General features: G+C 47.7%; 1 protein-coding gene across 19 annotated transcripts in view; it reads right to left on the reverse strand.

Moving 5' to 3' along the window:
* afdna (afadin, adherens junction formation factor a) overlaps nucleotides 1-11,279 on the reverse strand; it is a 35,109-nt gene extending 23,830 nt beyond the window's left edge. For 10 of the 19 annotated variants that reach the window (XM_088285608.1, XM_088285618.1, XM_088285606.1 and 7 more), the window contains exons 1-6: nucleotides 10,980-11,278; nucleotides 1,173-1,368; nucleotides 987-1,099; nucleotides 713-870; nucleotides 478-638; nucleotides 228-385 (exon numbers count right to left, since the gene is read on the reverse strand). In XM_088285608.1, coding sequence (XP_088141734.1) covers nucleotides 228-385; nucleotides 478-638; nucleotides 713-870; nucleotides 987-1,099; nucleotides 1,173-1,368; nucleotides 10,980-11,081 — 888 coding nt within the window. In that variant the 5' untranslated portion in view covers nucleotides 11,082-11,278. Of the gene's footprint in view, nucleotides 1-227; nucleotides 386-477; nucleotides 639-712; nucleotides 871-986; nucleotides 1,100-1,172; nucleotides 1,369-10,979 lie in introns of all 19 variants that reach the window. The other 9 variants (XM_088285620.1, XM_088285601.1, XM_088285605.1 and 6 more) reach the window with 7 other exon arrangements.
* Between the last annotated feature and the right edge of the window lie 5,418 nt (nucleotides 11,280-16,697).

The raw sequence follows: 16,697 nt of genomic DNA on the forward strand, positions 1-16,697 counted from the left end.
AATTAATTGATGAATCAAGCACTAAAAAAATTATGAAGTGGATTGAAAGATATTTTGATAATCGATTGGTCGTTTAGAGGCCTGGTTAAATTTAAAACAGTCCAGAGTCAATATTCTCCCATTTCAGTCGTCCTCCAAGAGAAAACACCACAATGTCCCGTTTTGAATGATGGAAATTGAAAACTATTTTTAAAAAACAAACAACAAAAACGCGTTTGCATCGTTACCCGGGCGATGCAGTATTCTCGAGGGTTCTCCTTCTCCAGGCTGTACTTCTCCAACGCTTCCACCACGGCAAAGTCGGCCGTGTCCCGGGTGGAGAGCAGGATGGTCTTGTAGGGGATGTTGGGCTTCAGGCTGTCGGCGTAGATGCGCAGCGTCCCCCCTGCCACGAGACACACCCCCAAAAAAATAAACACACATAACAACTCCCGCGGTGGGCGGTCAGCGCTTTGGTCCGACCGCTCGCCGTCTTACCCGAGTCGGGCCGCCCGTCGCTGCTCATGAACTCCTGCATGCGCTTCTCCAGCTTCTGCTGCCGGCGCCGCTTCATCACCACCTCCGGGTTGGAGATGGTTCTGGTGAAGCTGGTCTCGGGCATGTCCTTGTAGACCTCGGCCGCCAGCCGACTGTTCTCCCTGCGGCGGACGCCAAACATGTAAGACGACAGAAACGTTCGCGTGCCGAACCTCCCGAGAGACGTTCGCTCTACCCGTCGTCCCGATTGGCCATCTGCTCGTCGCCGTCCGTTATCCGAGCAAACTCCTTCTCCCGCTTCTTCTCCTTCTTCTTCTCTTTCTTGGACAAGGTCCTTTTGAAGTTCTGGATCACGCTGTCCTTCTCCTTCTCCGGCCCGTTGCTCTGACTCTTCTTTACGAGAAAGGAATGACGACGACGACAAGAGGTTGGGTTAGATTGTTGCGCAGTAGCGGTGGGTGGGGCAGATTGCTGTACAGTGGAGGCTCATGATGGATTCGTTTGCAGACCTTGAGCAGGATGTCGTTCTCGTTTTTGAGGACAAATCGGCCTTCTCTGTCGTCTTTATTCCAGTTGAGCTGAACGACCAGCGGCTTCTCGTCCAGATCCAGCTGCCGCTCTTCTAAAACACACACAAAATCATTTTCCCCACCAACCGGTCGGCGCTTGCCGAGTCGGGAGCGGCGTGCACTCACCGCCGCTGACGTGGACCTCGTAGAGGGAGTAACGCGGCGACGACAGCATCCGCATGTCGGGCCGGAACTTCTCGGCCAGCGTCTCGATGACGTCCTGAGTGGTCGCCGTGCTGGACACGCGGATGCACTTGGTGGCAAAGTTGCCGGCCACGCGGTCTTGGAAGTAGAAGCGCATCACGCCGTGGAACTCCAGGTCCTGCATTGAGCGTGGAGTGACGCGCGTCAGCAAATGGGAGTGTCGTTGTCATTTTGTTGACAAGTGGGTTATTTTTTTTTTTAATTAAAAAAAAAATCTTGGTGAGGGCATGCTGATACGACACGTTCACGTGTGGCTTCAACAACAACAACAACAAGACGAAGCGGACGCCACTCCTTATTTTCCTTTCTCGCGCTTCTCGCCACATGTGACTCATCGAGCAGAGTGGAAACACTGAGCGCCGTTTTGATAGCAAGGGCGGGGTTGGCCTGGGAATGTGTGTGTGTTGTGATTTAGTGCTGGAATGTGGGTCACGGAGGGTTGCCGTTCTCCCGCTTGCGTAACCAGCGGCGACTGTTACCGCGGAGACGGCGGCCCGCTCGGACCGGCGAACAAACAAAAGGGCACAACCGCTTCTGAAGAGCGTTTTTCAGCCAAGTTCAAGCGCAGGAAGTCGCTCGGCCCGGAAACAAACGAGAGAATGTTCGCAGGACGACGCACACCCACGAAGGCGCCGAGCTGCAGGTCAAAGTTCACGGCGCCGCGCCGCTCCCGTGGCCACGCTGCGGTCTTGTGATGCCAAAGTCCATTTCCTCATCTTGCCGCCTGCCAGTTGAACGCCCGCTCAGCGGAAAGTCAAGTCAGCGTCCAACGGCCAATCAGAAGCTGTTGATTATTTTCAAGCCACCGTTTGCAAAAACGGCTCGGCGGTGTAAGAGCAAATGTGGCAAAGGCAACTTTGGAATTGCTCCACGTAAAGTTGAATTTCAACGTCACGTCAGCTGCCAACATCTTTCGACGGCAGCTTGCAAAACATGTCGCGAGTCTTAAAACAAACAAGTTCCGTTTAACGTTTTGGAGCATTGAAAGACGTGAACCCGAGGAAATTAAATGACATCACGCTTCCGTTTCGTCTTTTTCCCCACGCTGCCTTCCTTCCCACACAGTTGCGACGTCAAACCCACGCGGAGGGAGGGCAACACACTGGAGGACGTCCATATCAGCGCGTGCGACGATGTCTAGGAGTGTGCGTGTGCGTGTGTGTGTGCGTGTGCGTGTTATCAGGTGTCCCGAAAAGAAAAGCAGAGCTCGCGTTGCCAGCGCGTCAAACAGAATTTAAGACGCACGCGTGCTTCACCGTGTTGGAACGACCGTGATTAAAATGTGACCTTTGCAACCTTTTTGTTGCTATTAATTGGTTTTGTTCGACACGCGAATGCAAAATTAAATTCCATCCCATTAATCCATGGACTAAACGATTTATTTATTATTATTTTAAAATTCTCAAATATGGTCTGTCCAAATAACACCGGCACCCGTTGAACCCATTTTTTCTTACAGCAAAATGACCTTTGACCAACATCCACCGCATCAGGTCACTTCAAACTCAAGTGTCGCGTGAATTTCCACGGCTCGACGTCATTCCGGGATTTTGGCTGACACTAAACTTGAAAATTCATTCATCGGGTCGGGAGTGGAAACGTTTGACGCAAAAGCTCCCGCTGCACCGACTCGGCCGCGCCGTAGCAATTTGGCACGCTTTGAGACGACCTCATCACGCTTGCTTTCGCGTCTCTGAACGTATGGGCGGCACCGTTGCCACGGCAACGCCGAGAACCTCAATTTGGATTCATTTGGCGTGATGACGATGACTTTGAAGGCAGGAGAAGGCCTTTCGGCTTGAAAGCGGGATAGATTCCTGCGGCCGTGCGTCATCTCGCTTTCCTCCGCGCGCACAGGAACAAGAACGAGAACACGTGCACACGCGCAGGCGCGCACGCAGGCTTACTAAAATGAAGTGCGTTCCTGAGTCAATATTGTTGCGGCCCCACCTGCAGCAACACGGGGGGATCGGCCCATAAGCCCGAGTCGAAGGTCAGCGGGAGTGAGCTGTGCAGTTTGCGGCGGCGGGGGCGAGTGGGGGGGGGGGCGGTGTTCTGTATTGGAATTCGGATCCTCACCGAGCGCTGGATGCCAACTGAGGCCTCTTCAAAGGCTTCAAACGCACACCCAAGACAAGACGACAGAACAGGAAGGGCGGCGTCATGTGATCATGAACGGCTGACCTTCGTCGTCGTTATCGGGACATAAAAGTGCTACTCTCGCTTTTGCAACGGTCGCAACAAATACGCCGTGGCCCGATTGGCTAAATGATTTTGTCACTTACGTTTATGTTTACGGTGTCGGAAAGCTGACGCGACCAAGTTGGAGAAGCGCTAAAAGCGTGAGAAAGTTGCAGCCAGCAACTCAGGCTTGACGGTCAGGATGATTTTTGTTCACGCAAGTTAACGTTAAGTTTGTGGTGTCGCGAGGGAACCTGATAGCATTTCACTTTTGCTTCTCCTCGGTTGAGCTTCACAACAAGCGCATTTGTGGCCGATGACTGAAAAGGCACAACGCGTCTTTGTTTCAGGTGAGTTTCTGCTTGAGTATCGAGTGCGCACACACACACACACACACACACACCTGGTGCACAAATACACACAGCCCACCCTGCCACAGCAATGCATTGTGGGAAGGGGCAGCGTTAAATCACCTCAGTTGGGACAACGAAGACACAAATCAGACTTGGCGTCACGAGTAAGGATCAAGGTCATGCGTGCGTGCGCGCAAGGCCACGCCAGGTCGAACAAGTGAGGCAAAACAGGACTAGCCAAACAAATCGCAATCATGCAAACGCAAGCGGCGACAAATATTACAAAGCACGCACGTCCCACATAAATGCGACCGAATGACGTTCCTCAACAAAGTGGCGACGTAAGCGCGGCTAACAAGAATTTCTACAATCCGATATTCCAGTAATCGTTTCAAGACGGATTTTGCAATATTAAACAATCCAGTTCCAAAATATGCATGTGAGGTGCCGGTATTATTTTTGTCCTCACCATGCTCAGAGTGAAAGGGGCGCTGGACCACAGACCAAAAAAAATGTTTTTCAAGAAGTTTCTGTGTGTTGCGTGTGGTCTGAAAAGGCTCAGCAAATCTTTTGGACACTTGAAACAATGCAAGTTTTGTTGACGACGCCCACATCAAGTCCACCAGGTGCAAGTCATCATTTGGAGTGGTCAAGTGCTACAAGTGGGGGCGGCACGATATCCTGTTCGTCACCACCGATTTGCCGTACGCCTTTGCCGCCACGCCCGTGCCCGCTAAATGAGGTCCTGAAAGTCGGTCCCACGCGACACTTGAGCGTTTGAAGAACTTCGGAGGACATTGGTACGTTTCAAAGTGCCTCATTGAGCGGGAAATTCATTATCGTCCCTTTCACGACGAACAAATAGTCGCGCCGCCGGCCGAGCGAGCGGAACTCGACACCGCCGCGTCGCCATGGCGACCGGGTGTCGGATTTCCTGCTGAACTGCTACACTTCTCAGGTGGACAAACAAGGAATAAAAATTGGCCCGCATTGGCTTTCATCATTTCTTTTGAGATCCTGCATCTGCTCCTCGACATTCAAAAAATGCGATCTAATGATGAGTCAATGATCCAAATTAATTCTTGATTGATTTTGACAACTGATGCATTCATCAATCATTAAAACTCGGCGACCTTTCGGGCCTGTTTGGGGGGGGGGGGTTCTGGGGGCACGTTACACATTTATTTGCACGTAATCGCCAACGGGACTAATCCACCCTCTTAAATTCCACACGGAGAAACGCTCATCGTTGTCGGGTGGCAATTCATTTCCTCTGATGGGTCGCCAGCGTGGGATCGATACAGGCGAGCAGAAGCAAAAAAGAAAAAAAGAATAAAACTCCCTACGCCGTCCTCCCACTCTCGTGGGAGTGAGTCAGGAATGGGCTCATGTGTCACAACGTGACGCTTCCATGTGGAGTGGAAGGCACGCCTGGAATGCAAAAAGGAGTTTTGCGGCTTCCTGATAAAGACGACAGGTCACTTGATGAATGCGTAGCAACTTCACGGCGACTCGCAGGTGGCAAAAGGCACGCCGCTCGACACTTACAAACTTGGATCAAGTGTGGAAAGCAACGTCTGCTCATCAAGCGCAATGCAGGCCTTGACTGCCAGCCACGTTGAAATTTTACCAAATGATGATCAAGTACGCGGCTTCTCCAATATTTTGAGCGCCGGCTCGAAATGTCAGTCAATGACTCAAGTGACACGATTTGGATTCCCGCGGCACGCCCGATGACGGATGTGTCGCGAATCCAAAGTCTGAAAGCGTCCGCAGACAATGTGTGCAACAGAAACGCAACCAATTTGAAGGGACTTGTTGGTTTCCAGCGGACAGACGCTTTCTCTTGCCATTCGCCATTTGGCCGGCCGAGCAACGTGGTCGTGTGTGTGCAACGCTGGCATTCCTCCTTTGTGATTTGTGCTCTCTTATCTCTTTTCGGTCCTTCCTCTTGTGCTAAAACAAGAAGTGTATTGTGTGTGCTCAGCAGAGCAACGCGCCCCTCCAAAGATATAGCGCTGTCACACCGCGTTAATCCCCCCCCCCCGACGCCGCCTGCCAGAACCCCCGCAAACCCCCACCCCACCTGCCGGCCGATTGGCTCCCCCGCGGGCCAATGGGGTGCGCCGTAACCCGACGTTGAACTGGCAGGATCAGACGGCGCTGCTCTAGAAAGTCCCATGATGCTTTGCAGCAATCTCAGGGGGGAAGCTCTCAAGTTGTCGTTGGAAACAGAAATTTCTTAGATTGTTCTGTCAATCAGCTACAAGAAAATATATTTTTTTTAGATGCTCAGAGGAAAACAATATTGACAAAACTTTAAAAATGCTATTTTGTATTGCAAATGAAATATATTTCGAAAAATGTTTGCTGCGACGTTCTCCGAGTCGGAGTTCAAATCAATCATGAGATTTGATTGTTTGCAAAATTGCCGAGATCAAATCACGACTCTGACGGAGATTTGCATTGTTGTGTGCGTGCCAGCCAATGACAGCCGCCACTTCCTCTTGCGGACGTGCCGGCACATTTTCATTTCAGCAATTCCCATTAAATGACTTCCATGCAATCCATAATTTAAAACGTTCATCTTGTATCCACGAGGTATCGCCGACAATTCGCAACTGAACTTCACCTTCTGCTGGAATTACGCAAAGTTGGTTTTTTTTCGCACTACAATACTAAGATTCTTTGGCCGAGCACACTTGTTTAGGAAAAGCGCTTTATTGGAGCTTGCGGGACATCAAATAAATGACAAATGACGTCAACTTCATTCTGCCATGCGCTACTCTCAGCTAACCCGGCGGACAATGCGCCAAAACGCCAATCAAAAGGACGGGGTTGCCATGGAGACACGACAGCGAGGGGCCACACGTCAACGCCAGAGCGGGATGGGGTGGGGGGGCAAAAAGCCCACCAAGGGACAATGCAAACACACATAAATGCATTCAGCACGGTGTGTGTGTGTGTGTTTCTCGCTATTGTAGTTGTAGCTGAGACTAGCAGATCGCTAAGTCACGTTGGCGGACAGCTGCGACACGTCACCTGGCTGGCTGCATTCGAAAAACTCAGGGCTCCGCCCTTTTAAGAACAAATAATGTCACACAACGCACATGGCAGGGCACGCTCGAATCAAACGAAATAAATACATCAAAATGTCAAATGTCGGCCGAGCCGAAGCGCAGGAAGGCGGCAATCTCAGCCCAGCCCGGCGCACACTTCCTGTGCACTTCCTGCTTCCTGTGCAGGAGCGAGGAGGGCGTGACGGCGTCCATGTTGAAGTCACCGCACGGGATGCGATGGGAGCGTTCCTCAATACTTTCAACTACTCGTTTGGGGGCCGGCGCAAGACGCCTGCAAATTTCCCATCGGAAATAAAGCAAACGTGAATAATTCATTAAGCGAACACGCTAAAGTGCGTGGAGGGCTTGTTAGAACGTTAATTAGCCCTTGGAGTGCGCAACATACGTCCAGAAATAGTCTTGGAACATTAACAAATCAAATGCACAGTTGTGCATTATTATTCAAGATTGAATGAGTGTTTCAAAAAGCCTGGAAAGTGAATTTGTTTCTAAAAACGTGATACGTGTTGAAAGATAATTGCTGAAGCCCTCACTTGTGGCCATCGACCGTTTTGAATCATTTCAGTTTTGACGACTTTTCGCACTCTTAACCAACGTGAGCCCTCCGTTCAGTTTTGCAGTTCCGAAAGACACTTTGCAAGTTCCAAAGCGCACTGTGAGGAGGCGTCACAGGCGTGCAACGGAAGGCACAATTACGCTGTGAGAATAAGAAGGCCGTCGGAAAAAATAAATAAAAAAGCTTCGGACAAGTGACGACCCAACTGTGTTAAAACACACGACTGAGCTAAAAAGCAAAAAGGCAACAAGATGTTCTGAAACCAGCTTTATCTTATCAAGCAAAGACAATGACAAAAAAAAGAACAACGAGTGAGCACCGAGCTGTTTGTTCTACTCAAAATAGCATCAAAGAAAAAAAAAAGAAAAAAAAAGAGAGAGACAGCGGCACGCTGCAGCAAAGAGGAGACTGTGGAGCATGACGGGTGCATGCGGATATCTTGACAGGCATCAAGTGAGCTTGTTTGCTTTAGAGCGCCTCGTTGTCAGCCGTGAGTGTGTGCACGTCACATAGAGAAAGACCAAAGTGCGAGGAGGGCCGAGAAATTAAAGCAAATTTATAATCCCAATTTTACAGCTCACATGAGGACTGACGGGGGCTCGATGCCGTAGCAGGCTGAGCGGCACCGCGCCACGACCCGCAGCTGCTTAGAACAAGTAGTAATGCGTCGGCAGAGGTAAGATGCTAGACGACGTAGCCGCCACTTGCCCACAATGGACTGGAAGTATTTGACTGACAGTTAAGTGGGTGTGGTTTCAGCACAGTGGACACGCCAGCAGTGTTTGAGAGCGGAGAGAAGGGCTTGTTTCTAACTCTTCATGTTTTTCTTTTTGATGTCAAACTTTCTCAACACTTTTTTTATTTACGGAAACGTGAATTCACGTTTGTTGTTGACACACACAAGTTGAAAGGCGGTCATCATGCGAGACGAAGCAAAACGTTGGCGTTCTTCTTTGTAAAACCAACAAGGTCAATTGAAAAATAAAATCTTTCGTTGATCCATGAAACATTTAAATGCGACAAACGGAAACGTTACCACATTGCATGAGGGCTCAGGTCCTTTTTATTCTTTTTTAATTTTACTCGGTTTAGCTAAGATTAGGAAAATGCTAGCTGGAACTGGAAATGTCTTTCATTTCCTGAAGTTCATTAAAAAAAAAAAAAAAAGACTTTGGTGATGTTGCAGGAAGGGATTAAGCAGCTGACATGTGCGTAGGGTGCGGCATGACATGGCGGGGGGGGCGGGGGGGGCTGTCGCGCATCTGTTTGCATTTAGCGCAACGCTGCCAGGGGGCCGCCGCCGTCCACTCGTACTGTAACGACATCATTGTCGTCATGGCGACCCTCGCACCGCGCAGATACCAACTTGTGATTGTCGTGAGAATCCAAAAGTAATCGACTTCGAAGCGGCCGTGCTATCCGGTGGTACCGTAAGCGACGTGCAGGCGTGCTCCACACGAGCTTCGCAGTAGATTAACATTTTGCTACCGGTCTGTCACTCACTAAATGGTTTGGGCTCCGGAATACATCAAGAATATGAACCCAGTTGGGCTCTGCAAGCTCGGGACAATTAGTGGGGTCCAGGTTTCAAAGTAAACATGGTGAAGCGCCGTTTAGCGTTTATGCTGCAGGCAAACGCAATAAAACGCCAACGGAAGTGAAAAAAAGCCATGCAGGTAAAAAACTTTCAATTCAACTTTTTAAAGCATTTTTTTAATCAATTCTCGATACGGACTTTTGTGATTTCAGGGCGCTACTTTTCATTTATTTCCTTTACTTTCAAATATTTTGCTTGTATGCCGCTTTAAACTTTTAGGAAAGCTTTGGCTTTAGCAGTTTTTTTAAGAGATGTTTTTAGTTGTGTGAAGCACATTGAGTTGTGTTGTGTTTAAAGTGCACTACACCAAAATAAATTAGCCTCGCCTAACATTGCTGCACGGCACGCCAACTGACTGCTTCTCATGGACGTCCTCACTGAACCGTACAGCGACTGACTGCTTATTCGCGTCCCTTGAAAAGTGACAAACTTCAAGAAGCTTTGAGAAATGTTCCCGTCACGCCGTCATACGGTAACAGCCTCCCTCGTAGTGCGCAGCAACCGACTTGTTGTTGTTGTCGTGCTGGCCCTCGTATAGTAACAGACTTACGAGAGGCCTTGAGAGCTGGCGGCGTGTCAGTTAATCATCGGCGTACACAACTGTGGCCAACGGCTGGCCGGCCGTTGGACAGCTTCAATCCCGATGAATTAATCGGCTCAAGGGGAGAGGAGGGGACCCCGTGACCCCCCCCCCCCCATCCCCTCACCCCGCTCCTTATCCAAGATGGAGGAGGAAGGAAGGAGCAAGGAAGGAAGGAGGGAAGGCGGGTCTGGGGGGTTTTAAGCCCGCTTAAAAAAGTCCCTGACACAATCGCAATCACGGCCAGAAATCAAAAGCAGTCAGCCGTGAGATGTTCAGGTTAGGCGGACGTTATCGATCAACTTGTTAAAAGCAGCATGGAGATCTGCTGTAACACAAATGCTTGCTTTGCTTTTTGTTAGTTAGCATCTTTAAGCTTCACCTGAGTGATTTCATAAAAAAATAAATAAATAAATAAAAAACATGTTGCAGTGATGCTCAGACAGAAAATGCACTGACAAGTGGGGGGAGCTCGTGTCGTGTCACCTTCACGAGACAAAAACACCTGACCAAGAATAAAATGGACCTCCTGTTCTGGTTTAATTCTACAAGCTTGCATTTATTCATAAATGCAATTGTTTCTGTGTGTGTTGCTACTTGCGCTGCTTGCTAGCCGCAGCTAACTTTGTGTAGCATGGCGGTGAAAAGAACGTTTACATCTTATGAGTTTATTGAAGAAGGCGCTTAGCAAGTGTGCTTTGGAGAGGTTTACGTAGCGAACCACCCTAACTCGCAGCTTAGCCAGTGTCTCCTCCACCGCCAGAGTCGCTTGGAAATGTGCCACTTTTAAGAGCTGCGTAGCCTCGACGGCGGCTCGCCACCGGCCAACATGACACCTGAACACTTGAAAACAAGTGGCTGCTGTTCGTTGCACATTCGGCCCGCTTATTTTGCCCAGACGAGCGGAGTATATTTATAAAAACAACTTGGTTAGCATAGTATTGGGTTTTGCAAATGCGATCTTGTTATTCCCTCTTCACCTCTACAACGCACAGCTGTGTCCGGTAGCAAGAAGCTGCTACCTAGCTTCGTCAAATCACAATTTCTGTCTCATTTCGACTCGAAATACGCCACGAACAAGTCCCCAAGCGACTGATTTCGCTATTTGTAAGACCAAATGTAAAAATGGTTCACATTTTGTTTAGTTGAATGTCTCTAAAAGCACGGCATCGTAAATGGCCACTTTTGCCAACGGACTCTGGCGTACATTCTCCTAGTCCGAGCGCGGAACTTCCCAGCGAGAAAGCGACGAAAGCACGCCGCCCGCCGCGGTCCGTAATCGGCATCTCCGAAGCGCGTAGTGAGTGGGGGCGGCAAAGACTCGTCGAGGCCCCGCTGCACCGCGGCCTATCGTGGCGCTCCGACGCCGGCCTGCCGCTTACCTCTGTGGGCCGGCTGATCTCGAACAGGTCGAGCCGGTTGGCGTTCCAGTGGTTGATGATGTCGGCCAGTTTCCGCCTCTCCTCCTCCCTGTTGCCCGACATGCTGCACCGTCGCTCCGACCCTCTCCGGGTAGACTTGTGAATTCAAAAAATTACAATTAAAAAACAAGGTAGTCCAAAGGGGAGCTGGTGTCTGCTCCAGACGCCGACGCCGACGTTTTTCGAAGTCCGAGCGCGTCCTCTCGTCACTGCCTCGCCGCCTCGACCTGAGTGTTGGCGCGCGCGCGCTCATGTGTGTGCTTGCGTGTGCTCGCGTGTGCGCGGTTAGAGATTGGCCAGCCCCGGTGAGGTTGAGCGCGCCCCCGGTGCAACAGGACGCGGGCACGAGCGCCGCTGGGTTTAACCGTTTAACTTCCAAAGCCATGACGTCACAGGGGAAGCGACGTGTGGCATACGGCAAGACCAAACATTTAACAGCAACATTGGATGTTGCTCCAGGCAGCGATCGTTTAATTTCGCCTAGTCAGATCTTTGCAACGTTCTTTTTTCTTTAGATGTCTGCAACGTCATTTTGCCTTGGACATACAGTATGACGTCACGATGATGGGCTTCCATTCCAATTCAGCTGATCTACAAGTGAATCAAGCAACAGAATTATAGATCAAGTTTAAAAAATCAACAACACCAGTATTCCAGATATCTACAACTTTATTTGATTTTCACAAATAAACAAAAATAGCAATTGTGCATTGAGCGCCAATTTGTGGCGCTGTTTTCTTTGGAAATCATTTTATCGTTGATGTAGAGCAGTGATCGAATAAGTCAGATTCAGGCCCAGCAGTTTGTTTTTCATTGAATTTTTGCTGCGTTTGAAGAAACTGGGGACATTTTACACACAAAAAAAGTCCTTGCGAGATGATGTTTCCCATCTTGTTGGTTTTATACTTAATGCAGAGGATTGATTGAAGTTTCCATTATTCATATAGCGGCGTTTTTTTATTGCAATTGGCTTACCTTTCCTTTGCTCGCTTGAGATTTTTTTGTAGGCCTAGTGCTGCGTTCAAGACAATTAGGATTGGGATTCATTTCACCTCTAAAACCACGAGAAACGTTTATAAAAACTCATTTCTTTGTTTGTATTGGTTGGACCAGATTGGGTTGTTTGTTTTGCTATGCAAGCTGCATACAAATGAAATAAATTAATACAAGTGAAAAGTTTGTTTCAAAAGTGGAAGTTTAAGAGTGGCCTTGGCGGGCTTTCCGCTATCAAGAACAAAAAAAAAAAACGTTAATCTTAATGGTGGCATGTTTACGCTAAATATGTACAAACTCTGCTTCAGTTGTGGCGGCACAACGATAAGAAATAAAGCTCCATGAACACGCTATCTGCATGCAGCACAAAAAACAGATAAGCGGAAACGCGCGCTGCGCTCAAAGGGAAAGACAATCATTGATAAGGACATCAAAATGTCACGGGATGCTCGTCCGTGTGAGGAAAAAGATGAAAGCAGCAAATGTGATGCGTTTATTACGCAGAGAAAAAAAAACGTGTTGTTGTTGTTGTGCACGCACACACGCGCGCACACGCAATCAGTGCGACGCTGTGACATCACACAGGAAGTGGTGGCGCTATCAGGCCACGCTGGTTTCCTCTTGTGGTTTTGCTACTTCTGAATTTCAGTAGCGCCGCCGTCCTTTGTAGTCGTCTGCACTAGTCAGGCGAGTTGATGCACTAGTGGAACAAATGTTGCAACACTCGTTTGACTAGTGAGCCGAATTGTCGTACTAGTGACTCTAGTCGTTGTCCTACATTGACTTTAAGATGAATTTTCAATATTCTTGATGAAATGGCTACTAGTGCATGACACGTGCTTACTAGTTGGACTTAGTTTGTATTGCATATTTGTGGGCCACTAGTAGTGAAATTGTCTTCCTAGTGAGGACAAAGACATTATTAGTGAGTGACATGCATGAACGCGAGTAGTCACTAGTGCAGCACAGTTTTCATGTTTTAGGGGGAGTCTTTTCATTTTAGGTTGTGACTCACTTGTGACGTCGGCAACACACGCTTAGCGTGCGCGTGTGGGCGTGTACGTGTGCGGGAAGTCCCTCCATGCGGTCTGCGGGACCACTCGACTCATTCAAGCTATTTTTGTTGGCATTTGGATGACATGTTGATTATTTCCGACCATTTTTTTTAAATTAACTCATGTCATTGAATAGTTGCTAAATTAAAAAAAAAGTACACTAAACATTTTTGTTAATGAGGTTATCTAATTTGATTGAAAACAATAGAATAAAAAATGAGTTAAATAACGTTTTGGGTTTGTTTGTTTTTTTAAAAAAAAGGGTAACAACAATGATGACATTGAAAAGGAGAAGGCGTCATCTTTTGACACACAAGCAAAACCGCTGCTTCTATTTTTAGATTGTGGCAGATTTGGCTTTTAACCGCCGTCCGCCCTCGTCGAGCACCGTCATCCTTTTCTCTTCCCACTTGAGTGACAAAAAACGAGGACGACGTCACCCGGAGACGGCGAACAGCAACACTCACTGGCGGATTTGTTTTTGGTTTTTTTCAATCCTCTGCTATAGGAATGACTCAACCAAGTACTGTACATGCCGACGTGTGCAATATACTGCCCCCAGGTGGCCGAGGAGAGCACGCCAGTAGGAGCAGCACAATGTGCATTGAATTGAAGCAAAAATCACTTTTTGGGTAAAAAAAAAAAGTACACCACGGAAGGAACGCCATTTTCCGTGTTGAAAAACCATTTCTTGCGTTTTTTTAGGAAGGCTGGGAGGGATTCACGGCATTTCAATGGCGAAAGATGAATTGAAATTTTAATTCATGTATTACATAAAAAACAGTGTAGACTTATTAGGGATTTGAAAGTCATTAAGGCCATGACATCATCTCATTGGCAGACGTGAAGCCTCCGTGCGCGCGTGCGTGCGTGCGTGTCAGCTGCCACCACTTAGCACTCGTCTATTAAGTCAGCCTTTGTCAAGCGAGTGTGCACGGTGACGCACACACACACACACACACGCACAAGCACAAGCTCCCACACGACAAAACACATTGTGTCAATCCACACACACACACACAACATATTTGCCAAATTTGGTGAGTTTCTGACCATGTGGCCTCACTAACGGTGATGTATTTGTTCGCAAAATTCAAATTTTTTCGACCCGCTTTGTCGAAGGCTTCACGATGGCAAACGCTTTATTGTCGCACTTTTAGTTTGCAGCGTACGACGGCACACCAGAGTAACCCCCAACTTGGACGACACCCGCTCGCTCTCGTCCCTGCGAAACATTAACGACGTAAAGTCAATGAGGCTCGATGGATTACAGAAGACGGCAAATTGCTTGTTTAATGGCGCCGAAACGGAAGTGGCGGCTTTTGTCACGCTGCGACTCACGACAAGTCCAAAGACAGATGGAGAAACGTGAACACTTGCCAAGCGCGAAGATTCACATTCAAGTTCTTGAAGAAAAAAAAATCGCAAAGTATATAAAGTGAGGTTTCAAAGTCGCGTTCCGTCCACTCTCGAAGGTTGCGGAAGTGTCAGCTGACTGTTATAAAACGACGCCCCGTTCAACTCACTAGCAAGCAGAAAAACAGTTGGAGTCACGTCAGACTTTGTCCAATTCTCTTCAAACACGTTGAATGAATTTAAAAGCAATTTTCGAAACTCACTTGAATATTTTTGGTGGTGGTCGTTGTCGTCAGTCGTGGCCACGGGCCGAAAATGACTTTTAAGTTTCCTCCAGTTTCACTTGGCAACATGAAATGTGGTTAACACACGAAAAAGTCTTTGCGAAAAGACGCATGAAGTCGGACACAATGTTTGGAATCTTAATGACAACATTGCAACACGCCCGTGAGCTCTTCAAGTGTCTCGTCATGCAGTTAGCTTAGCTTAGCTTAACGTAGCTTAGCGTAGTTTAGTTCACACGTCAGCTTGGTTCCAATGGACTCTTGACGCGCGTTTCCTGCACTCAGCAGATGTTTCCTGTGATAAATGATGACTACACGGCACCACAACTATACGGATCATCCATAAAAAGAAAAAAAAACCTCCACTGGTAGAGCACATGGAGGCGCCACACCAGCCCACCACGTCATATTTTAGTTGAGTTTGGATTTTCCAAGCGAAGTTCTCCAAGCGTAGCAGCGTTTGACTTTCCGGATGGCGTGCCGCCGTCCGTTTTATCGACGAGCTTAATTGCGCATGTCGGATGAAGCCGTTAAGCAATGTTGTTGTCACGCCACATTGATTTCGTTGGCATTTTCGAGCACGGCGACGCCTTTTAAATGTTAACGAGCGTTCCGGCTGGGAGGTGCCGGCTGTCGCCATCGAAAGATGATCACGTCACACGTCTTCGTTGGCTCACGTCACAAAAGACTACATTTCCCGATCTTCTCAACCATCTTTTAAGTTTTTGTGCCGCTTACAAAACGTTTTCAAAAAGTCTTGAGTGGAGCTAAAAATCAAATTCCTCGGTTGGTTTTTCACCATGACCCCGCACGAGATTTGAGGTCATCACAACTTTTGAACATGTAGAATTTTGGTGGCAAGATTTGAGGAAATTCAATTCAATTTGAGGGCATGAAACAAAGTTGCGTTTGACCCCTCGCTTAGCAACATGAATATGCAAAGTCGATCAGCAACATTACGCATGATGATGTGTGTGTGTGTGTGTGTGTGTGTGCGCGTGTGTGTTGCTGGAAAGCAAAAGTGTGTGTGGCACATCATCTCTGCCTGGTTGTGTTCATTGTGCTTCTGCTGCTGCTGTCGGGATCATAACAACAGATGTTCTGTGTCAGCAAACACAATCACAATGGACGGTCTGCCTCTCTAACACACACACACACACACACGCACACACACGCACACGCACACGCACACCGTCTGATAAGTGTGTAAAAAGTGTCAAATGTACACATTTTGAGGGATCAGGTCAATAAATACAGAAGTTAGACATGTTTACTTTGTTTCCTACATTATCAAAATAGTTGTCCTTTATCAAACTGCTTTTACGTATTTTTGTAATCATAAAATATCTAATTTTATGTAAAAAAAAAAATGTGGTCACTGGTAATTGTAAAAGTGCTTCATTACGGTACTCGAATCACTGAAAACGTCCATTACGAAAACAAGCCTCCCAATCTTGCTCATCAATTTTCAAGTGGGCTGTACTGCGGTCCGCCACAAGAGGGAAGTAGGGAGGCGCAGTTATGACGTCACGTTGCGAGCACTGACAGGACAAGACCAGCAGGGGGCAGTCAAAGAACGCAAATGAAAACACACTCACTACTGTTTACATGGGTACAAAAGTGTTTTTGTTGTTTAGTTTTGGTTTTTTTTTCATTCTACCGACACAAAAGCTGTGCAAGTTTAACAATGGCAGCAAGACATTTATGTGGACGCCTTGCTCTTGATTGATTTTTATGGTAGTTTTGAATAGACCGCCAAAAGATGATATCTCCTAACTGATTGGCCAGTAATGAAGACTTGAAAGTGAATGTTAAGTTGTTATTTGGTACATGAAACTAAATTGACAAAAAGCAAAAATAGGGCTGCAAGATATGGCCAAAAAATCAAATTTGCAGATTGGCAAAAATCAAATTCAAAATCAATTGATTTAAAATTTTTCGTTCCCTTATAGAAAAAACAAATGTTTCAGATTATCAGAAATATACCGCAC

Source organism: Idiotropiscis lumnitzeri, chromosome 21 (assembly GCF_059441095.1).
Source record: "Idiotropiscis lumnitzeri isolate Australia: NSW breed Sydney's pygmy pipehorse chromosome 21, RoL_Ilum_1.0, whole genome shotgun sequence".
In the NCBI taxonomy this organism is placed as follows: domain Eukaryota; kingdom Metazoa; phylum Chordata; class Actinopteri; order Syngnathiformes; family Syngnathidae; genus Idiotropiscis; species Idiotropiscis lumnitzeri.